General features: G+C 52.5%; 1 protein-coding gene across 1 annotated transcript in view; it reads right to left on the minus strand.

The window, feature by feature from the left end:
- LOC133340363 (hexokinase-1-like) overlaps positions 1–23,247 on the minus strand; it is a 66,106-nt gene that overhangs the window by 14,896 nt on the left and 27,963 nt on the right. Inside the window, exons 2-8 of the mRNA XM_061548510.1 lie at positions 12,714–12,876; positions 11,971–12,110; positions 8,217–8,336; positions 7,547–7,642; positions 6,674–6,773; positions 4,859–5,042; positions 2,807–2,962 (exon numbers count right to left, since the gene is read on the minus strand). Coding sequence (XP_061404494.1) covers positions 2,807–2,962; positions 4,859–5,042; positions 6,674–6,773; positions 7,547–7,642; positions 8,217–8,336; positions 11,971–12,110; positions 12,714–12,876 — 959 coding nt within the window. The remainder of the gene's footprint in view (positions 1–2,806; positions 2,963–4,858; positions 5,043–6,673; positions 6,774–7,546; positions 7,643–8,216; positions 8,337–11,970; positions 12,111–12,713; positions 12,877–23,247) is intronic.

Consider the following 23,247-nt stretch of genomic DNA (forward strand, 5'->3'; position numbering starts at 1 on the left):
TAAGCTGCCGCCCCATTAATCCCTTATCATCACCCCCCATCTCCCGTACTCCGGTCAGAGCGTACCCACCTGTTCGACCTCGGTTGCACCCGCTTCTCCCCTTAATTACTGGCGGTTTGTCGGTGCAAACCTCATGGTGCAATGCACACACCTGTTTGACCTCAGTTGCACCCGCTTAACAGCACGCACTGCGCATACCTCTCCTCTACTTCTGCATAAGTATGTCAACACCTCTTGCTAAGCCTGCACGCACGCACGGGTACGTCAACACCTTGCACGGTTTCGCTGCCCCCTCCTAGCTGTAACTCACAAAAAAAAAAGATCCCCCATGCAGCCTCACACAGACTGTAGGAGCTGTTAGTGAGCAGCGCCTATGAAGGCCGGCACGCGTTTGTCTGTGTACGCGTGTGTACACGTGTGCGTGTGTACACGTGTACACGTGTGTGTGTGTGCGTATACGTAAGTGTGTGTGTAAGCATGTGTCTATGTAGTGGGGAGCGGTAGTGTCGCGGTTAGCATGCTGCGCTACGAACCTCGGCGACCTGAGTTCGATTCCCGCTCACGGCCAACATCAGTGACTATTATCTAAATCTGTCCTGGGCCTCCCCAAGGTCGACTTAGCCTCAATTGAGTACCTGGTGCTGTGTGTAAAACATTGCTACTAGGGAGACAAAAGCTGCCCCGCGTGGTGTTGGCCACCCACCCCCTCATGTGCCGTGCCGGCCTTCATAGGTGCTGGCTAACAGCACTTGTCCCTACAGTCTGTTAATGCTAAATGGAGGATGTTTGTCTTTTTTTGTGTGTGTGCATGTGATTATAAACATGTGTATGCGTGCGTGCATTCGTAAGCACGTGCATGTGGTGTGGACACGCGTGTGTGTGTCTATGTGTGTGTCTGTGTTGTGTGTACGCGCATGCATGTGGTGTGGATGCACATGTCTTTGTGTGTCTCTCTGTGTGCCGGAAAAGGTCCTGGCAAGGATTATTCAACATCCCCTTGCCAGGCACGCTGATGAGAGTCTTGAGGAGCCCCATTGTGGTTCCAGGCCAGGGCGGTCCTGCACAGCAGAGGTGTAGGGAATTCCAACAAGACCTACATCTCTGCTTTATTGACTTGGTCAAGGCCTATGATACTATTAGTAGGCCTGGGCTCTGGGTTGTTCTTCACGCTTTCGGAGTCCCTGACTCTCTGCTCACAATCATTAAGGACCTTCATGATGGTGAGCGGGCCCGGGTAAAACTATGTGGCTGGGAGTCGGAGCCATTCCCTGTTCACCTTGGGTGCGACAGGGATGTCCTCTGGCTCCCACATTATTTAACATCTTTTTCGACCACGTAGTTCGTGAAGCCTTTATTGGCTGTACCAGAGGGATTTCCATCTGGTACAGATACAATGGAAGGCTGATCGATGCCCGGGTGTGGTCAAGGGATGGCTCCCTATTGGTCAATCACGTTATGTATGCCGATGACCTGGTAATTGCTGCTCAGTCGGAGGTGCTGCTGCTGAAACTGGAGCGTGCCACTAAGAGGTGGGGCCTTACCATCAGCCCCACCAAAACTAAGCACCTGCCTGGGAATTTTGTACCATCGGGCACTCCACCCCCACAACTCCCAATCGGTGATGGGGCAGTTGTGGAGAGAGTGGAGAGTTTCCCATACCTGGGCAATGTGCTCATGACCGGCTCCAGTTTGACAGCAGAGGTCTCACTCAGAATCAGTCGAGCGGCATTATCTTTTCATCGGTTGCGTAACGTTGTGTGGAAGCTACCTGGTCTGTCACTCCACACGAAGCTTCAAGCCTTCTTGGCCACAGTCATTCCCTCTCTTCTCTATGCTTGTGAAATGTGGACCCCCCCTAATGGAACATCTTCGCCGGTTAGAAACATTTAGGCTGGCCTGCCTACAATCAATCCTGGGTTTAACCAGGCTGGATTGTGTGAGGAGCTCACAAATCCTTTAAAGATCTGGGCAAAGTCCCATCGGTGAGCTCTTCCGGCAGGCAAGGCTGCGTTGGCTGGGTCATGTAGCCCGCATGCCCAGTCACCGCATGCCTAAACAGCTTTTGTTCGGCCGGATAAAGGGGGCTAAACGGGCGCGGCACGGGCTAGAGAAGATATGGAGTGAAGTGGTACAGGAGGATGGGGAGCTGAGTGGACTTTCTGATGACTGGTACCAGTGGAGTAAAAATCAGCCTTTGTGGAGGAGGCTCGTGAAATATGCTGCTGGACAGTTGGAGGCGGTCACCCTCCAGCAACAGCAGAGGGTAGAGGAGCGACGCTCACAACGAAGAGCGGAGTGCCGGGCGGCTAACACGAAGCGGAGTTGGCACAGTAGGGGGCACAGCTGAAGCATCCGCCAGTCATCTCTGTACGTCAGCGAGCCTTTGACACTTCATGTGGCCTCAGAGTGCACCTAGCTTGGCACAAGTGCCGTGGTGATGTCACCGCCATTTAGTGGCAAACGGTGGCAGTCGCCCTCCAACAACAACAACGGAGGGCGGAGGAGTGACGCTCACAACAACGAGCGGAGCGCTGGGTGGCTAAAGCACACCAAGTTGGTACAGTAGGGGGCACAGGTGGTGCATCAGCCAGTCTTCTCAGTCACTCGACCCGTGGCACCTGGGTCTGCCCCGTGACCTGCCAGCGGGCGTTCGACACTTCACGTGGCCTCAAGGTGCACATGGCCTGGCACAAGCGTCGTGGTGACGTCACCGCCACTAAGTGGCGAATGGCGGTTGTTGCTGTGTGTGTACGTGTGTGTATATGCGTGTGTGTGTGTGTGGACGTGCGTGTGTGTGTATACGTACGTGTCAATGGCGGTGATAAACTGCGTCTGGAAGTGGCCACGCGTCAGCAACTCTGGCGTCGCTTTGCCATTGAAGAGCAGCGCCTGCGTGGTCATCTTAACGAGGATGAGGCGCACCAGCTCCCCCAGGTACAGCCCGCTGATCATCTTCTCAAAGCTGCAACCGCCACCACAACCAAAACAACCACCACAACATCAGCCACAAGTTGGGATCCGTGACACACGAGGGATTTCGAGGCATGGGTAGGCAACCAGAACCGGTGCCACTAACTATTTCCCGAGCTCTGGGGTCTTACGCTGTGATGTTTGGCCACTTCCACGCATGTGGAGAGGAAAACCGGAGGGCCCGGAGAAGTGGGGGGGGGGGGGGGCAACGCTCTATGCCACATGGGCAGAACAAGATGTTGGGCGTGTACCCCTTCATGATAATAGAAACATAATTAATATTCGATTTATAATTGTTCATCACACGTGTCTATAAGTTGCTCTCTTTTACATGACACGAATGGTGAACTCATTCAAACAGGGCCTTTATTCCTATCGGCAGAGTTATGGTCCAGGGAGGGAGGCATTCATTCTCAGGCTCTGGTTGGTTGCATTCACAGTAATTAATATTTACGAGGAGGCGCGTGATTTCAAGATCGGAATTGCTATTTAATATTGAACTCAATGTTATCAAGTCAGTCTGTGCGAAGGGAATGGCTCCCAGGGGTTACCTCACGAAGAGAACCCACTGGTAAAATGATCATTGTTCTGATATATTACTGGTAGAATTATTGTTTCTTGATATATTGTTTGGTCTGTTGTGAGGTGCACAGACTTTGTTTTTCCAGACTAGCAGAGGACCGTCTGGTTTTTCCAATATATTCCGTATATTGTTAAGTTCTTGGAAAGTAAACTTTCTGTTCTAATGCCAGTGCGTTCCTATTTTTAGTTAAGGCTAACGCTATATTATAGAGTTTGCATAATTTTCTCTTGGTTTTTGATATATCTGTTAAGGAGTGCTACACATATACGTCGGCACATATTGTTACGTATTGCATGAGTGCATTTTAGAGGGTGCACACGTTGGCTGATTTTATACACCTAGACATTCATATTTGTCTTCATCATATATATAGGTTCGTACGGTTGCGTTGGTCGGTCGCGTGTTTTTCACGTATACTGTAGAAGAATAATGATGCAGAGTTGACGTGATTATGACTAGTTGTTGCTTCGATCTATTAAATACTCAGCTTTGTAGTGTATTGAATGTCCAAGTGGTTTACTTCTGTTTCATGAGTCGTAATGCTGGAAAAAGCGTCGACTGCTGGACGGATCTATGATCCATAGTGTAGCGGTTAGCGCGCTGCGCTATGAACCTGGCGACCCGGGTTCGATTCCCGCTCACGGCCAACACCAGTGACGATTATCTGAACCGGTCCCGGGCCTCCCCTAGGTCGACTCAGCCTCAAATGATGTGTAAACACCGTCACTAGGGAGACCAAGGCGGCCGGGCGTGGTGTTGGCCACCCACCCCCTCGTGTGCCGTAACGGCCTTCATAGGTGCTCGCTAACAGCACTTGCCCCTACAGTCTGTTAAGGCTAAATGGGGGATCTTTGTCTTTTGTATTTGTGTGTTCATGGAGGGGGGCACAGGTGGTGCATATGCCAGTCATCTCAGTCAGTCAACCCATGGCACCTGGGTCTGTTCCGTGACCTGCCAGTAGTGACATCACCGCCACTTAGTAGTGAATAGCTGTTGTTGTTGTGTTCCCGTGTGGGTGTGTACCTGTGTGTGTTTGTATAACCACGCGTTTACCCGTGTGTATCTACACACTTGTCTGTGTGTTTCTGTTCTTCATCTGGGTCAATTAACTCGCAGGACCTGGGTATGTCCTGTGACCTGCCAGCAGCGAGAGAACTCCACACTTCATAACTTCAGAGTGCACCTAGCCTGGTACAGGAGCTGTGGTGACTCCACTGCCACTTAATGGCAAATGTTGGTTGGTGTTGTCGTGCGTATGCATGTGCGTGCATGCCCGTGCATGTGCATGTGCGTGCATGAGCTCACATCTGCTGCCCGGGGTTGAGCGACCCGGCATCCACCTCCAGGTCGTACTCAGTGCGGATGTCGTCTAGGGAGCCGTCGTCCCCGAAGGCACCCCACTCCATGTTGATGCACATGCGGCCCTCGTCCCCCTCCACCTGCTCGATGTTGCGAAGGTCCTCCATGTAGCAGCAGTTGCTGCCCGTGCCTGCAGCAGAGGCAGAACCAACTGTGTCAGTCCCATCGGCGGCACTCACAGCCACAGTAGCTGTGGTAGCAGCAGCAGCAGTGTTGTATCACTGAGCCTGGTGAGCATTTCGAGTCTCGTGAGTCCTCGGGCTACCATCAGAGATTTGTTCATGAAGCCATCCAGATATACAAACACAGACAAAACTTTAATCGAAAAGATGGATTCAGATTGAGCAATCAGTGGAAGGACGTGAAAAACTACATCACATTTTAACTGCTATGATTCTCACTCTTACACCTGTGCTGTTTTCGTTCACTAATTCAAGCTCATTGACATGCTAATTTCTCCAGCCCCCACCCATCCCTGCACGCCACAAACCCTCCCCCCTCTCCCCCCCCGTGAACTCCTGCAGCCACGACTCTACAACCCCCCCCCCCCCCCCGTGCATATATAAAGCCACAACAGCAGATAATTATTTCTCACCTGATGACTTTACCGAAAGAACCAGAGAGTATGGCTTCCTGCAGTCACGAAAGCTTCAAATCAAGATTGTTTTGATGGTTGCTGGCCACTCCACTGAAGATGTGTGCAGCAAATTACAAAGCGATTTGAATACAATTCAACATCAACTAATCGCACTTAAGCTGATTCTGAATGGCAATAAATCCAAATAAATTACCTTGGGGTCATCATAGACTCTATACTCATTTTCCAGGATCACATTGAATGGACTGGGAGAAATGCTAATTTTTAAACTAGCTTTCGCTACAGACATAAACATTAATAATTACCAGCTAAGTTTCGGTTGGAATTGGTAAGGGCTACCAACTGGGACGGTGCGTATCAATCTGCCTCCGATACAACACTGAATAAGCTCATTCCCACTCATCATTCCAACTCGGAGATTTTCTCTGGATGCCTCTTATAAGACCCATCATTGTGACTTGTACAACAAAAATGAATTAATATCACTCCATGATCGCAGAACAATTAACCAGGCGTTGTTCATTTACAATATCCTTTGTGGTAATTCAGCAGAATATTTATGTCATTTCTTGACACAACGGGAGGGCAGACCTCACCCTGAGCAGTTCATCACCCCTTCTGTTGAACGTTCCCAGACACAAAGCAAGTTTTGGTGAACGAGCATTTATGATGGCTGCCCCTGGTCTGTGGAAAAATATCGCCACAAAACTTGGTCTATAGTCATTGCCATCGATCACTCACTTTAAATCGCTACTTTCATCTGAATTCGTGCCTAGCTACCAATGTATAAAGAGTTGGACGAGTTACAAATATGAATGGCCTGGAATTGTTTAGACAACTTTTTTTTGGACGCAGTGTTTTTTTATTCCTCACCATAACGCTATCGTGTTTTAGGCCATATCTGCATTGCAATTAATATAGCAGATTTAAATTCGTATTTCTTCGAGATAAAGCGTGCTATTTATAATAATCGATATTTAACTTGTTTTTTCTTATTGCGATTATGATTTGCTATAAAAAAAATTTTCGCTTATCTGTTAGTGTATATTTTTCATTTATTTTACTGTGACTTGTGCGTATGTCGGGAAAGTGGTGTTCTTTTTTGTTGCTGAAACCCTATTTAAGAGCTTATTGGAGCGCGTAGGAGTGTGCGGAGCGCTCACCCACGATGAGGCCGATCTCACAGCGGTGGTCGTCGTAGCCGCACGTCATCATGGTGCCCACCGTGTCGTTCACCACTGCCACAATGTCGATCTCAAAATCCTGCGGCGCGTGCACAACACACACGGTACACGCACACAGTAAACATGGTACACATACGGTACACACACAGTACAAGTACAGTACACATGGTATACACACAGGGTACACACACAGTACACACAAACAGTACACATTGTACACACAAGGTGCACACACGGTACACATACAGTACACATATAGTACACATGGTATACACACAGGATACACACACACATGGTACACATATAGTACACAGAGTAGACACACACACACACGGTACGCACACGGTACACATGGTACACATGGTACATGTATGGTACACGCAGACGGTGCACATGGTACACACACACAGGGTACACACACACGGGACACCTGGTACACACACAGGGTACACACACAAGGTACACATATGGTACACATACACAGTATACATAGTACACACAGGAGGATGTGGAGCTGATTGGACTTGCTGAAGACTGGTACCAGTGGCATCAAGATTGGCCTCTGTGGAGGAGGCTTGTGAAGGACGCTACTGGACAGTTGGAGGCAGTCACCCTCCAGCAACAGCAGAGGGGAGAGGAGCGACGCTCACAACAAAGAGCGGAGTATCGGGCGGCTAACACGAAGCGGAGTTGGCACAGTAGGGGGCACAGCTGAAGCATCCGCCAGTCATCTCTGTACGTCAGCGAGCCTTTGACACTTCATGTGGCCTCAGAGTGCACCTAGCTTAGCACAAGTGCCGTGGTGATGTCACCGCCATTTAGTGGCAAACGGTGGCTGTTGTGCTGCTGTACCCCGCGGCGCTGGATGGCATCGCGCAGCATCTTCACCACGTTCTGCCCCTCCACTCCGCTCACGTGGAACCGCTTTGTCCAGCGCAGGAGCACGCTCTGAACAGCACATGCGTAAGGGCACACAGGGACAGAGACGCAGGGACGGAGATGCAGGGACGGAGACGTGGGTAGCACAGACGGGGAAAGCGACACGGGGAAAGAGACACGGGGACGCGTAGGGATAGAGACGCGGGGACAGAGGCGCGGGGTGCACATGGGGATAGAGACATTCGGGAAGACACAGACAATGCAGCGGCACATTGGAAGACACAGACACACGTGGGGAGACACAGGGACACATGGGAACACACATGGTTAGAGTTTGGTAGACACACTCAATGCAAAAAGTGGTAGAAATGTGGCAGGGACAGTTGTGGTGATGGTGGGGTTTGTAGAGAGAATTGTGGCGATCGTGTTGATGGTGTTGATAGTGAACAAAATGGTGGCGATGATGGTGGTAGAAGGTGGTGATGGTGGAAGGAGTGGTGATGATGCTTACGATGGTGGTGGTGGTGATGATGATGACAATGATGTTGGTGATGTTTGGTGATAGCGATGGTAATGGTGTTGGTAGGGGTGGTGGCGGTGGTAGGAGTGACGATGGTGACGGTGGTGGTAGTAGCGGTGGCACCTCGCCGTTGACGTTGTGGCGGCAGGGGAACGAGAAGGTGAAGCCCAGAGGGAGCTTCTTGTCCTTAATCTTCAGCTTTTCCATGAATGAGCTCAGACACGCTGCCACGTGGTCAAACAGCTGACAGGGTCACCGGGGGGACACGGGAGGCAGAGGCATGGAGGGGCACACAGGGAGACGAGGGATAGACAGGGGACACACGAGAAGACACGAGAGAGACGGGGGGGACACGGGAAAGGCACGAGAGAGACGGGGGACACACGGAGACAAGAGGACGTTTTATCACGTAGAAAGAGAAAAAGACGCTTACACACATACACTCGGTTGTAACGACACACAAACAACCCCCCCACACACACGCGCGTAAGCCCCGCAAACACACATAGACAAAGATCCCCGTGTCGCCTTAACAGACTTTTGCGGCAAGGGGTGTTAGCGAGTACCTATTAAGGCCAGAACGAACAACGACGAAGTGGGTAGCCAGCGCCACTCCCGGCCGCCTTTGTCTCCCCAGTAGCGATTTTTACACACTGCACCAGGGAGTCATTTAAGGCTGATCGACCTAGGAAAGGGCCAGGCCCGGTTCAAACAATCGTCACTGATGCTGGTGGCCGTGAGCGGGAATTGAACTCAGTTCGCCGGGGGTTCGTAGCGGAGAGCGCTAACCGCTGCGCCACCACTCCCCACGCACGCACTCAACACTAAGACCCAAACAATGACACGGACGCTTTGCGGACAGCTGCTGCTCCGACACGAGGGGGCACGGACAGACGCACACATCCCAGCGCACTCATGTGGAGGCGTACGCACAGGTGGACACGCGCGCACGTACACACTGCCATTTGATGCTATTTTTAACTAAATAAACTATCAAGGAAATAACTTTGCAAACGCTGAGCACCGGCTAAGGTCGGAACACACAAGCAGGGAGGTGTGGCTGGTAGCACGCCCTTTGTCTTCCCACTGGTGATGTTTGCACACTGCACCGGGTACTCATTTGAGGCTGAGTCAACCTAGGGGAGCCCCAGGATCGGTTCAGATAATCGTCACTGGTGTTGGTCGTGAGCGCAGCGCGCAAACTATTACACTGCCGCTCCCCACAGAGAGGGACACGCACCCACCCACACACCACACACAGGCAACACACACACACCACACACAGCAACGCACACGTGCTACCCTGGAGCTATTCTGACTTGAACGATAAATCTACGCGAAGAACCTACTGGAAACGCAATCTCTAAATACACACACACACAGACACTCTAGCCACGTACACACAGTGTGCCCATCACATGCACACACTGACACCGATAGCCGCTATAAGTGTCCCGTGCGTGTGCAGTGCGAGGAGTGAGAGTGCCTTCCTGGAGAGAGACATGAGTCACGGTCACGGGCAAAGGCCCACACATACGGAGGCACACGCAACACAAACTTAGGCACCCTCACTGACACAGACACCGCTCACTCGTGCCATTCCACATCTGCCAGATGGCAGATTACAGATCAACACGGAGACCAAAAGGAACACAGACACACCCACAGCGACACACCCCCAAACAAGTTCTGTTGGGGCCAACAGAGCACATGAAGGGCTGGTGTGGCCAATACCACAGCCAGACCCGTGCTGGCCACAGACTGGGAGAGATCTCATCTCAGGACCCAGAGACCCCCGAGTCTCAGTCACCTGAGCCCCAGTCTCCCCGCGTCTCAGTCACCTGAGACCAAGTCTCCCCGAGTCTCAGTCACCTGAGACCCAGTCTCCCCGAGTCTCAGGACCCTGAGACCCAGTCTCCCCGAGTCTCAGTCACCTGAGACCCAGTCTCCCCGAGTCTCAGGACCCAGAGACCCAGTCTCCCCGAGTCTCAGTCACCTGAGACCCAGTCTCCCCGAGTCTCAGTCACCTGACACCCAGTCTCCCCGAGTCTCAGGACCCAGAGACCCAGTCTCCCCGAGTCTCAGTCACCTGAGACCCAGTCTCCCCGAGTCTCAGGACCCAGAGACCCAGTCTCCCCGAGTCTCAGTCACCTGAGACCCAGTCTCCCCGAGTCTCAGGACCCAGAGACCCAGTTTCCCCGAGTCTCAGTCACCTGAGACCCAGTCTCCCCGAGTCTCAGTCACCTGAGACCCAGTCTCCCCGAGTCTCAGTCACCTGAGACCCAGTCTCCCCGAGTCTCAGTACCCTGAGACCCAGTCTCCCCGAGTCTCAGTCACCTGAGACCCAGTCTCCCCGAGTCTCAGGACCCAGAGACCCAGTCTCCCCGAGTCTCAGTCACCTGAGACCCAGTCTCCCCGAGTCTCAGTCACCTGAGACCCAGTCTCCCCGAGTCTCAGTCACCTGAGACCCAGTCTCCCCGAGTCTCAGTCACCTGAGACCCAGTCTCCCCGAGTCTCAGGACCCTGAGACCCAGTCTCCCCGAGTCTCAGTCACCTGAGACCCAGTCTCCCCGAGTCTCAGTACCCTGAGACCCAGTCTCCCCGAGTCTCAGTCACCTGAGACCCAGTCTCCCCGAGTCTCAGTCACCTGAGACCCAGTCTCCCCGAGTCTCAGTCACCTGACACCCAGTCTCCCCGAGTCTCAGGACCCTGAGACCCAGTCTCCCCGAGTCTCAGGACCCTGAGACCCAGTCTCCCCGAGTCTCAGGACCCAGAGACCCAGTCTCCCCGAGTCTCAGGACCCTGAGACCCAGTCTCCCCGAGTCTCAGTCACCTGAGACCCAGTCTCCCCGAGTCTCAGTCACCTGAGACCCAGTCTCCCCGAGTCTCAGGACTCAGAGACCCAGTCTCCCCGAGTCTCAGTCACCTGAGACCCAGTCTCCCCGAGTCTCAGTACCCTGAGACCCAGTCTCCCCGAGTCTCAGTCACCTGAGACCCAGTCTCCCCGAGTCTCAGGACCCTGAGACCCAGTCTCCCCGAGTCTCAGTCACCTGAGACCCAGTCTCCCCGAGTCTCAGTCACCTGAGACCCAGTCTCCCCGAGTCTCAGTCACCTGAGACCCAGTCTCCCCGAGTCTCAGTACCCTGAGACCCAGTCTCCCCGAGTCTCAGGACCCTGAGACCCAGTCTCCCCGAGTCTCAGGACCCTGAGACCCAGTCTCCCCGAGTCTCAGGACCCTGAGACCCAGTCTCCCCGAGTCTCAGGACCCTGAGACCCAGTCTCCCCGAGTCTCAGTCACCTGAGACCCAGTCTCCCCGAGTCTCAGGACCCAGAGACCCAGTCTCCCCGAGTCTCAGTCACCTGAGACCCAGTCTCCCCGAGTCTCAGTCACCTGAGACCCAGTCTCCCCGAGTCTCAGTACCCTGAGACCCAGTCTCCCCGAGTCTCAGTCACCTGAGACCCAGTCTCCCCGAGTCTCAGGACCCAGAGACCCAGTCTCCCCGAGTCTCAGTCACCTGAGACCCAGTCTCCCCGAGTCTCAGTCACCTGAGACCCAGTCTCCCCGAGTCTCAGTCACCTGAGACCCAGTCTCCCCGAGTCTCAGGACTCAGAGACCCAGTCTCCCCGAGTCTCAGTCACCTGAGACCCAGTCTCCCCGAGTCTCAGTACCCTGAGACCCAGTCTCCCCGAGTCTCAGTCACCTGAGACCCAGTCTCCCCGAGTCTCAGGACCCTGAGACCCAGTCTCCCCGAGTCTCAGGACCCTGAGACAATGCACAGGTGCACTGAACCACCTTGTGTCCCAGCAGCTTGGCTGCAGCTCCTAGCCCCATGCCCCCGTACCCCAATGCCCCTGTGCACCCCCCTCCACTGCCTACCTGGGGACCGGTGCCCCGGATGACGGTGTCGGGGACCTCGTACACCTCGTCCTCCATGTCGATCGTCTGCGTCTCGACGCGCACGCGCAGGATGCGGAAGCTCGAGCCGCCCAGATCCAGCGCCAGGAAGTCTCCCTTCTCTACATGCCGGGGTGTAGGGGGGCGCGGAGAGCATGGAGGGGGGCCGCGGAGAGCATGGGGGGGGGAGACAGAGACACAGCCGTCAGACGTTTCATTGAAGTGAGGAGGCCCCGTTAAGCTGTGAGGCTCACGCCAGGGCCCGCTCAGACCGAGAATTACAGAGGAAGTTACACGGGCAGAGAAACATGGGGAGACACGCGGGGAGACACGGGGGGAGACACGGGGGGAGACAAGGGAGGAGACAAGGGAGGAGACACGAGGGCATAGGGGAGACACAGGGAGACACGGGGAAAGACACGGGGGGAGACACGGGAGCATGGGGGAGACACGGGGGGAGACACGGGGGCATGGGGGAGACACAGGGAGACACGGGGGGAGACACGGGGGAGACACGGGGCACAGGGGAGACACGCAGAAATACGGGGAAGCCTCAAGGAGACACAGGGACATGCGGAAACACACAGGAGCACACACAGGGAGACATGGGGAAAATGGGGAGACATGGGGAGACACCGGGACACGGGGGAGATACGGGGGCATGGAGGAGACATGAGGAAGACATAGGGGCACGGGGGAGACACGGGGAGATACGGGAGACAGACCGGATCCGTCGGGGGTGGAGCGCACGAACGTGGGCAGCATCTTGACGGGTGCGCGTGAGCGCGCCTCCTTGTCGAGGCCGCGCTCCATCTCTAGCTTCATCTGCTCCATGATGGCGCGCAGGCGCTCGTCGCTCAGCTTCATCTCATACAGACACTTGTCCACCTGCACGCGGACACGGGGACACGGACAACGGGAGACGGACACGGGAGGAAGGGACACGGGGAGACACGGGAAGGAGGAGCGGTCATTTCACTTGAGCCATGTTTTGATTCACACAAAGACAAAGATCCCCCGTATAGCCCTGAACAGACTGTTGGGGCAAGTGCTGTTTATCGAGCACCTATGAAGGCCGGCACGGCACACGAGGAGGTGGGTGGCCAACACCACACCCGACCGTCTTTGTCTTCCCAGTAGCGATATTTACACACCAGGTAGTCATTTGCGGCCGAGTCGACCTAGGGAAGTCCCAGGAGCGGTTCAGATAATCGTTACTGGTGTTGGCCGTGAGCGGGAATCGAACCGCTGGGTTAATTGCGCAGTGCGCTAACTGCTACTCTACGGCTCCCACACACGCACACACCCACTCACTCACCCACTCACTCACCCACACATGCACACACCCACTCACTCACCCACTCACTCACTCACTCACCCACTCACTCACCCACTCACTCACTCACTCACCCACTCACACACTAACTCACTCTCCCACACATGCACATGCTGAGGAAGTGTCACCACCTATCTCTGCTCCCACGCTCTTCCTGTTTATCTCCCTGCTGCTGCCCGTGAGTAGGCAGGCCCAACGGGGTGGGGGAGGGGAGATCCCCCATGCCCCCATGAATATCTCCACCCTCTCCCCAAATACCGAACTCTTTAAGTTCACGGTCGGAGTAGTGGTAGAGCAACGCCTGTAACGATCTCGCGGCGCTGTGGAGGCAGCAGAGAGGGTTGGTGGATCACAAACACAGACGGTGTGAAACTGCCCTCCCGTGGGCGACAAGGAGGTGTCCATACCCTGACTTGCCAGAAGGCAGTACTTGAAACGTGGACTCCACCTGCCCCACCTATATGCGGATAAAGCGTTGCCTCCTCGCGCGCGAGGGTTCTCTCATGGTTTCTCTCCGGGCTGGTTTCCTCCCACACGTGTGAAGACTCATCGTTAATTGGCCGAGAACACCTTCACATATTAAAGGGACTGCAGAGCTTAGACAATTGTTGGTAGCGCCGAGTCGCAGCGTGGGTCGTCTGTGGTTCCTCCTTGAGCCTCTGAGCCACTCTCTCTGCGAGCGCGAGCAAAGACTGCGCGCAAGTGGCGGTGCAGCATGACAAGTTGACACCGCACTTTACTATATTATATTTTTAAAAATTCTAGCTGGCTCGTACGGACAGACGGTCACGTCCAAAGAACATGTGCGTTGCTAATTAGTGTCACACACACCCAATGTACTAGATTATCGTGGTGGTGGTGATGATGAGCCCCTGTGAGCGAGCCACCCGTTCCTTCCATGTTGTTGTTGTTTTGTAGCCAGATCACTCGACAAGCCACCGCAAGCTTTGTGCCGCTCGCGATCCGCTACGTAGCCGAGCGTCGGCGAAATTCATCGCTGCGTGAAAGGCTCAAGGATCGCTCGGCCAGCAGCTAATGATGCTGCTGCTGATGTCCATGTGGATGATGGCTGCGAGCGGTATTATTAGCGGTTCCAGGAGAGAGGGCACAGCTGCTGTGGGTTTTATATCGGCACGGTGTGCAGAGACAAAATAGAGACTCCCTCTCGTTCGCTCGCGTGCTGCGTGCCACGTGCTGCATGTGCTGCGTGTGCTGTGTGCTTAGAGGAGGTGGCACGCACACTGGGGGGGATTCAAGGGGACACCACCGACAGCTGATGGCAAAACGAGACCTATCCCTCAATGTAGCCCTAACCCAAACACTCAATGTAGCCCTAACACTCAATGTAGTCCGAACACAAATTACAACCGTATATCTTAATGTTATCATAAATGTCAGCCATAATCCCGATCCCATAAATTCAACTCTAATAAAGTCCTCCATATCAATACTATGCCATAACCCTATCCCCGATCTTCCCCCACACCTCCGATTAGCAGTTCACTACATACGGCGCGAAAGAAGTTCAACATGGACATACATCTCTCACCCTATCCCCTAATCCTATCCCCTCACCCTATTCCCCCCTCTCCCCGTGTGAGTTCTATCCCCAAGCCGTGTAATTCCTGTGTCTCGGTTGCCCTTGACATTCAGGGTGTGTGGTCCCCTCACTGTGACTTGACCGCAGAAATCGACACAGAAATAGACCCTCCCTCCACTCCCTCCATCCCTCCAATCCCTCCCTCCCTCCCACAGGGACCGTGTCTCTTTCCTCCTCATCAACTCACTTTATAGGTCATGCGCCTTAATTGGGGGACCCTTATTGGGAGCCTTGTGGTTGGAAACCAGGGTAAACACTCTCATCCACACAGAGCACACGTGCATTGTACATGTGCACCGGCCTCTGTGCGAGTCGGTGGGTCTCTGTGCGAGTCGGTGGGTCTCTGTGCGAGTCGGTGGGCCTCTGTGCGAGTCGGTGGGCCTCTGTGCGAGTCGGTGGGTCTCTGTGTGAGTCTGTGGGTCTCTGTGTGAGTCTGTGGGTCTCTGTGTGAGTCTATGGGTGTATGTGCGAGTCGGTGGGCCTCTGTGCGAGTCGGTGGGCCTCTGTGCGAGTCGGTGGGTCTCTGTGCGAGTCTGTGGGTCTCTGTGTGAGTCTGTGGGTCTCTGTGTGAGTCTATGGGTGTCTGTGCGAGTCGGTGGGCCTCTGCGTGAGTCTATGGATTGATGTTAGTCAATCACAACAATGTCATTTGTCTTTGATTTTTTCCGACGAAGATTCACAACAAGAGGATTGTCCAGATGGAGCAGCACCCTCCTTGAGATCCCTCCCAGATCCATGAATGACGTTCTCACGAGAAGCCAAGCCTTCATCTCCTGTCAATCAGCCTCATCATCCTCCTCCGCCTTCTCCACTCTCTACCCCGCCTCCCCCTTCTCCCCCTCTTCCTATTCCACCTCCTCCCTCTCCTCCTCCTCCCCACCTCATTCCCCTTCTTTTCACCTCTTCCTCCTCCCTCTCCTCCACCAACACCTCCTCCCACACCCCTTCCCTCGCCAAGGCGGTTGGAACATTCCACTGCGGTTAGGTCACATGATCACAACCGAGTCACAGCAGACGCCGGGGTGAGATCAATGCGCGCACAGCGCAGGCAATGTCAGGCAGAGGACCCACGCACACAAAAGTTCCCCGTCCAGCCTGCACAGGTTGTCAGGCCAAGTGCTGTAAGCGAGCAGCACCTATGAAGGCCGGCACAGCACACGAGGGGGTGGGTGGCCGGCCAGGATCACGCCCGGCCGCCTTTGTCTCCCCTCTGCAGATCTTTTACACACCGCACCAGGACATGCTCATTTAAGGCCGAGTCGACCTAGGGGAGGCCCCCCAGGATTGGTTCAGAAATTCGTCACCGAATTCGGGTAGCCAGGTTCATAGCGCAGTGCGCTAACCACTGTGCCACCGCTCCCCACACACACGCACGCACCCACCCACGCGTAGGCAGGTAGTGGCAATGTCACACAGAGGACAAACAGCCTGCGCTGCTTGCGTGCGAGTGCTGGTGATGCGGATTGATGCTTCCACTGATGATGCTGATGCTGCTGACGATGCTGAACTCTCCTTGCCGTGTATGGGCTCAGAGTTGCCCAGCCCGTGCTACTGCTGCTGTTGCTGCTGCTGCTAGTGACGCTACCTGCGATATACTAATCAGCAGCATTCGCTTGGCGAGTGAATTGCTCTTCGCGATTGGCGTGGGTTTTTTTTTATGATTCTGCTGTTTCTGATGATTCTGCTGATGCTGCTGTGATGATGACACTCCTCCGACGTGCTGTAATTACTCCACACATTTTATATGATGGCAACTGCACCTGGTGACTCGATCTGTGCACAGTGAGATTACACAACGAGTCTTCTCGTGTGTCCTTAAGCCTGTGTGTGTCTGCGCGTGTGTGTGCGTGTGTGTGTGTGAATGTGCGCGTGTGTGTGTGCGCGTGTGTGTGTACGCGCGTGTGTATGCGTGTGTGTCTGCGTGTGCGCGCGTGTGTGCGCGTGGGTGCGTGCAATAGTGTGAGGAGCGGTAGTGTACCGGTTAGCGCGCTGCAATACGAACCCGGGAATTGACCCGAATTTGATTCCCGCTCACAACGATTATCTGAACCGGTCCTTGGCCTCCCCTAGGTCGACTCAGCCTCAAATGAGTACCTGGTGCGATGTAAACATGGCTACAAGAGAGACAAAGGCGACTGGGTTTGGTGTTGACCACGCAGCCTACGAGTGAGCCTTTGGGTCTCTGTGTGTGAGTTTGTGAGTCCGTGTGTGAGTCTGCGAGTTCGTGTGTGAGTTTGTGAGTTCGTGTGCGAGTCTGTGAGTTCGTGTGCGAGTCTGTGAGTTCGTGTGTGAGTTTGTGAGTTCGTGTGTGAGTTTGTGAGTTCGTGTGTGAGTTTGTGAGTTCGTGTGTGAGTCTGTGAGTTCGTGTGTGAGTTTGTGAGTTTGTGAGTTCGTGTGTGAGTTTTTGAGTTCGTGTGTGAGTCTGTGAGTTCGTGTGCGAGTCTGTGAATTCGTGTGCGAGTTTGTGAGTTCGTGTGTGAGTTTGTGAGTTCGTGTGCGAGTTTATGAGTTCGTGTGTGAGTTTGTGAGTTCGTGTGCGAGTCTGTGAGTTCGTGTGCGAGTCTGTGAGTTCGTGTGCGAGTTTGTGAGTTCGTGTGTGAGTTTGTGAGTTCGTGTGTCAGTCTGAGTTCGTGTGCGAGTCTGTGAGTTCGTGTGTGAGTCTGTGAGTTCGTGTGTGAGTTTGTGAGTTCGTGTGTGAGTCTGTGAGTTCGTGTGTGAGTTTGTAAGTCCTTGTGTGAGTCTGTGAGTTCGTGTGTGAGTTTGTGAGTTCGTGTGTGAGTCTGTGAGTTCGTGTGTGAGTCTGAGTTCGTGTGTGAGTTTGTGAGTTCGTGTGTGAGTCTGTGAGTTCGTGTGTGAGTTCGTGTGTGAGTTCGTGTGTGAGTTTGTGAGTTCGTGTGTGAGTCTGAGTTCGTGTGTGAGTTTGTGAGTTTGTGTGTGAGTCTGTGAGTTCGTCTGTGAGTTTGTGAGTTCGTGTGTGAGTCTGTGAGTTCGTGTGTGAGTTTGTGAGTTCGTGTGTGAGTTTGTGAGTTCGTGTGTGAGTTTGTGAGTCTGTGAGTTCGTGTGTGAGTTTGTAAGTTCGTGTGTGAGTTTGTAAGTTCGTGTGTGAGTCTCTGAGTCGTTGTGTGAGTCTGTGAGTTCGTGTGTGAGTCTGTGAGTCGTTGTGTGAGTTTGTGAGTTCGTGTGTGAGTCTGTGAGTTCGTGTGTGAGTCTGTGAGTTCGTGTGTGTCTATGAGTTCGTGTTTGAGTTTGTGAGTTTGTGAGTTCGTGTGTGAGTTTGTGAGTTCGTGTGTGAGTCTGTGAGTTCGTGTGTGAGTCTGTGAGTTCGTGTGTGTCTATGAGTTCGTGTGTGAGTCTGTGAGTTCGTGTGTGAGTTTGTGAGTTCGTGTGTGAGTCTGTGAGTTCGTGTGTGAGTCTGTGAATTCGTGTGTGAGTTTGTGAGTTCGTGTGTGAGTCTGTGAGTTCGTGTGTGAGTTTGTGAGTTCGTGTGTGAGTTTGTGAGTTTGTGTGTGAGTCTGTGAGTTCGTCTGTGAGTTTGTGAGTTCGTGTGTGAGTCTGTGAGTTCGTGTGTGAGTTTGTGAGTTCGTGTGTGAGTTTGTGAGTTCGTGTGTGAGTTTGTGAGTCTGTGAGTTCGTGTGTGAGTTTGTAAGTTCGTGTGTGAGTTTGTAAGTTCGTGTGTGAGTCTCTGAGTCGTTGTGTGAGTCTGTGAGTTCGTGTGTGAGTCTGTGAGTCGTTGTGTGAGTTTGTGAGTTCGTGTGTGAGTCTGTGAGTTCGTGTGTGAGTCTGTGAGTTCGTGTGTGTCTATGAGTTCGTGTGTGAGTTTGTGAGTTCGTGTGTGAGTTTGTGAGTTCGTGTGTGAGTCTGTGAGTTCGTGTGTGAGTCTGTGAGTTCGTGTGTGTCTATGAGTTCGTGTGTGAGTCTGTGAGTTCGTGTGTGAGTCTGTGAGTTCGCGTGTGAGTCTGTGAGTTCGTGTGTAAGTCTGTGAATTCGTGTGTGAGTTTGTGAGTTAGTGTGTGAGTCTGTGAGTCGTTGTGTGAGTTTGTGAGTTCGTGTGTGAGTCTGTGAGTTCGTGTGTGAGTCTGTGAGTTCGTGTGTGAGTTGGTGAGTTCGTGTGTGAGTTTGTGAGTTCGTGTGTGAGTTCGTGTGTGAGTCTGTGAATTCGTGTGTGAGTCCTTGTGTGAGTCTGTGAGTTCGTGTGTGAGTCTGTGAGTTCGTGTGTGAGTCTGTGAGTTCGTGTGTGAGTTGGTGAGTTCGTGTGTGAGTCTGAGTTCGTGTGTGAGTTGGTGAGTTCGTGTGCGAGTTGGTGAGTTCGTGTGTGAGTTGGTGAGTTCGTGTGTGAGTCTGTGAGTCATTGTGTGAGTCTGTGAGTTCGTGTGTGAGTCTGTGAGTTTGTGTGTGAGTCTGTGAGTTCGTGTGTGAGTTTGTGAGTTCGTGTGTGAGTCTGTGAGTTCGTGTGTGAGTCTCTGAGTTCGTGTGTGAGTCTGTGAGTTCGTGTGTGAGTCTGTGAGTTCGTGTGTGAGTCTGTGAGTTCGTGTGTGAGTTTGTGAGTTCGTGTGTGAGTCTGAGTTCGTGTGTGAGTTTGTGAGTTCGTGTGTGAGTTTGTGAGTTCGTGTGTGAGTCTGAGTTCGTGTGCGAGTTTATGTGTGAGTCTGTGAGTTCGTGTGTGAGTTTGTGAGTTCGTGTGTGAGTCTGTGAGTTCGTGTGTGAGTTTGTGAGTTCGTGTGTGAGTCTGTGAGTTCGTGTGTGAGTTTGTGAGTTCGTGTGTGAGTCTGAGTTCGTGTGCGAGTTTGTGTGTGAGTCTGTGAGTTCGTGTGTGAGTTTGTGAGTTCGTGTGTGAGTCTGTGAGTTCGTGTGTGAGTTTGTGAGTTTGTGAGTTCGTGTGTGAGTTTTTGAGTTCGTGTGTGAGTCTGTGAGTTCGTGTGTGAGTTCGTGTGTGAGTTCGTGTGTGAGTTTGTGAGTTCGTGTGTGAGTCTGAGTTCGTGTGTGAGTTTGTGAGTTTGTGTGTGAGTCTGTGAGTTCGTCTGTGAGTTTGTGAGTTCGTGTGTGAGTCTGTGAGTTCGTGTGTGAGTTTGTGAGTTCGTGTGTGAGTTTGTGAGTTCGTGTGTGAGTTTGTGAGTCTGTGAGTTCGTGTGTGAGTTTGTAAGTTCGTGTGTGAGTTTGTAAGTTCGTGTGTGAGTCTCTGAGTCGTTGTGTGAGTCTGTGAGTTCGTGTGTGAGTCTGTGAGTCGTTGTGTGAGTTTGTGAGTTCGTGTGTGAGTCTGTGAGTTCGTGTGTGAGTCTGTGAGTTCGTGTGTGTCTATGAGTTCGTGTGTGAGTTTGTGAGTTTGTGAGTTCGTGTGTGAGTTTGTGAGTTCGTGTGTGAGTCTGTGAGTTCGTGTGTGAGTCTGTGAGTTCGTGTGTGTCTATGAGTTCGTGTGTGAGTCTGTGAGTTCGTGTGTGAGTTTGTGAGTTCGTGTGTGAGTCTGTGAGTTCGTGTGTGAGTCTGTGAATTCGTGTGTGAGTTTGTGAGTTCGTGTGTGAGTCTGTGAGTTCGTGTGTGAGTTCGTGTGTGAGTTTGTGAGTTCGTGTGTGAGTTTGTGAGTTTGTGTGTGAGTCTGTGAGTTCGTCTGTGAGTTTGTGAGTTCGTGTGTGAGTCTGTGAGTTCGTGTGTGAGTTTGTGAGTTCGTGTGTGAGTTTGTGAGTTCGTGTGTGAGTTTGTGAGTCTGTGAGTTCGTGTGTGAGTTTGTAAGTTCGTGTGTGAGTTTGTAAGTTCGTGTGTGAGTCTCTGAGTCGTTGTGTGAGTCTGTGAGTTCGTGTGTGAGTCTGTGAGTCGTTGTGTGAGTTTGTGAGTTCGTGTGTGAGTCTGTGAGTTCGTGTGTGAGTCTGTGAGTTCGTGTGTGTCTATGAGTTCGTGTGTGAGTTTGTGAGTTTGTGAGTTCGTGTGTGAGTTTGTGAGTTCGTGTGTGAGTCTGTGAGTTCGTGTGTGAGTCTGTGAGTTCGCGTGTGAGTCTGTGAGTTCGTGTGTAAGTCTGTGAATTCGTGTGTGAGTTTGTGAGTTAGTGTGTGAGTCTGTGAGTCGTTGTGTGAGTTTGTGAGTTCGTGTGTGAGTCTGTGAGTTCGTGTGTGAGTCTGTGAGTTCGTGTGTGAGTTGGTGAGTTCGTGTGTGAGTTTGTGAGTTCGTGTGTGAGTTCGTGTGTGAGTCTGTGAATTCGTGTGTGAGTCCTTGTGTGAGTCTGTGAGTTCGTGTGTGAGTCTGTGAGTTCGTGTGTGAGTCTGTGAGTTCGTGTGTGAGTTGGTGAGTTCGTGTGTGAGTCTGAGTTCGTGTGTGAGTTGGTGAGTTCGTGTGCGAGTTGGTGAGTTCGTGTGTGAGTTGGTGAGTTCGTGTGTGAGTCTGTGAGTCATTGTGTGAGTCTTTGAGTTCGTGTGTGAGTTTGTGAGTTCGTGTGTGAGTCTGTGAGTTCGTGTGTGAGTCTCTGAGTTCGTGTGTGAGTCTGTGAGTTCGTGTGTGAGTCTGTGAGTTCGTGTGTGAGTCTGTGAGTTCGTGTGTGAGTCTGTGAGTTCGTGTGTGAGTTTGTGAGTTCGTGTGTGAGTCTGAGTTCGTGTGTGAGTTTGTGAGTTCGTGTGTGAGTTTGTGAGTTCGTGTGTGAGTCTGAGTTCGTGTGCGAGTTTGTGTGTGAGTCTGTGAGTTCGTGTGTGAGTTTGTGAGTTCGTGTGTGAGTCTGTGAGTTCGTGTGTGAGTTTGTGAGTTCGTGTGTGAGTCTGTGAGTTCGTGTGTGAGTTTGTGAGTTTGTGAGTTCGTGTGTGAGTTTGTAAGTTCGTGTGTGAGTTTGTAAGTTCGTGTGTGAGTCTCTGAGTCGTTGTGTGAGTCTGTGAGTTCGTGTGTGAGTCTGTGAGTCGTTGTGTGAGTTTGTGAGTTCGTGTGTGAGTCTGTGAGTTCGTGTGTGAGTCTGTGAGTTCGTGTGTGTCTATGAGTTCGTGTGTGAGTCTGTGAGTTCGTGTGTGAGTTTGTGAGTTCGTGTGTGAGTCTGTGAGTTCGTGTGTGAGTCTGTGAATTCGTGTGTGAGTTTGTGAGTTCGTGTGTGAGTCTGTGAGTTCGTGTGTGAGTTTGTGAGTTCGTGTGTGAGTTTGTGAGTTTGTGTGTGAGTCTGTGAGTTCGTGTGTGAGTTTGTGAGTTCGTGTGTGAGTCTGTGAGTTCGTGTGTGAGTTTGTGAGTTCGTGTGTGAGTTTGTGAGTTCGTGTGTGAGTTTGTGAGTCTGTGAGTTCGTGTGTGAGTTTGTAAGTTCGTGTGTGAGTTTGTAAGTTCGTGTGTGAGTCTCTGAGTCGTTGTGTGAGTCTGTGAGTTCGTGTGTGAGTCTGTGAGTCGTTGTGTGAGTTTGTGAGTTCGTGTGTGAGTCTGTGAGTTCGTGTGTGAGTCTGTGAGTTCGTGTGTGTCTATGAGTTCGTGTGTGAGTTTGTGAGTTCGTGTGTGAGTTTGTGAGTTCGTGTGTGAGTCTGTGAGTTCGTGTGTGAGTCTGTGAGTTCGTGTGTGTCTATGAGTTCGTGTGTGAGTCTGTGAGTTCGTGTGTGAGTCTGTGAGTTCGCGTGTGAGTCTGTGAGTTCGTGTGTAAGTCTGTGAATTCGTGTGTGAGTTTGTGAGTTAGTGTGTGAGTCTGTGAGTCGTTGTGTGAGTTTGTGAGTTCGTGTGTGAGTCTGTGAGTTCGTGTGTGAGTCTGTGAGTTCGTGTGTGAGTTGGTGAGTTCGTGTGTGAGTTTGTGAGTTCGTGTGTGAGTTCGTGTGTGAGTCTGTGAATTCGTGTGTGAGTCCTTGTGTGAGTCTGTGAGTTCGTGTGTGAGTCTGTGAGTTCGTGTGTGAGTCTGTGAGTTCGTGTGTGAGTTGGTGAGTTCGTGTGTGAGTCTGAGTTCGTGTGTGAGTTGGTGAGTTCGTGTGCGAGTTGGTGAGTTCGTGTGTGAGTTGGTGAGTTCGTGTGTGAGTCTGTGAGTCATTGTGTGAGTCTGTGAGTTCGTGTGTGAGTCTGTGAGTTTGTGTGTGAGTCTGTGAGTTCGTGTGTGAGTTTGTGAGTTCGTGTGTGAGTCTGTGAGTTCGTGTGTGAGTCTCTGAGTTCGTGTGTGAGTCTGTGAGTTCGTGTGTGAGTCTGTGAGTTCGTGTGTGAGTCTGTGAGTTCGTGTGTGAGTTTGTGAGTTCGTGTGTGAGTCTGAGTTCGTGTGTGAGTTTGTGAGTTCGTGTGTGAGTTTGTGAGTTCGTGTGTGAGTCTGAGTTCGTGTGCGAGTTTATGTGTGAGTCTGTGAGTTCGTGTGTGAGTTTGTGAGTTCGTGTGTGAGTCTGTGAGTTCGTGTGTGAGTTTGTGAGTT

The sequence above is a fragment of the Lethenteron reissneri genome, chromosome 2, assembly GCF_015708825.2.
Source record: "Lethenteron reissneri isolate LAM-NWPU_2019-01 chromosome 2, ASM1570882v1, whole genome shotgun sequence".
In the NCBI taxonomy this organism is placed as follows: domain Eukaryota; kingdom Metazoa; phylum Chordata; class Hyperoartia; order Petromyzontiformes; family Petromyzontidae; genus Lethenteron; species Lethenteron reissneri.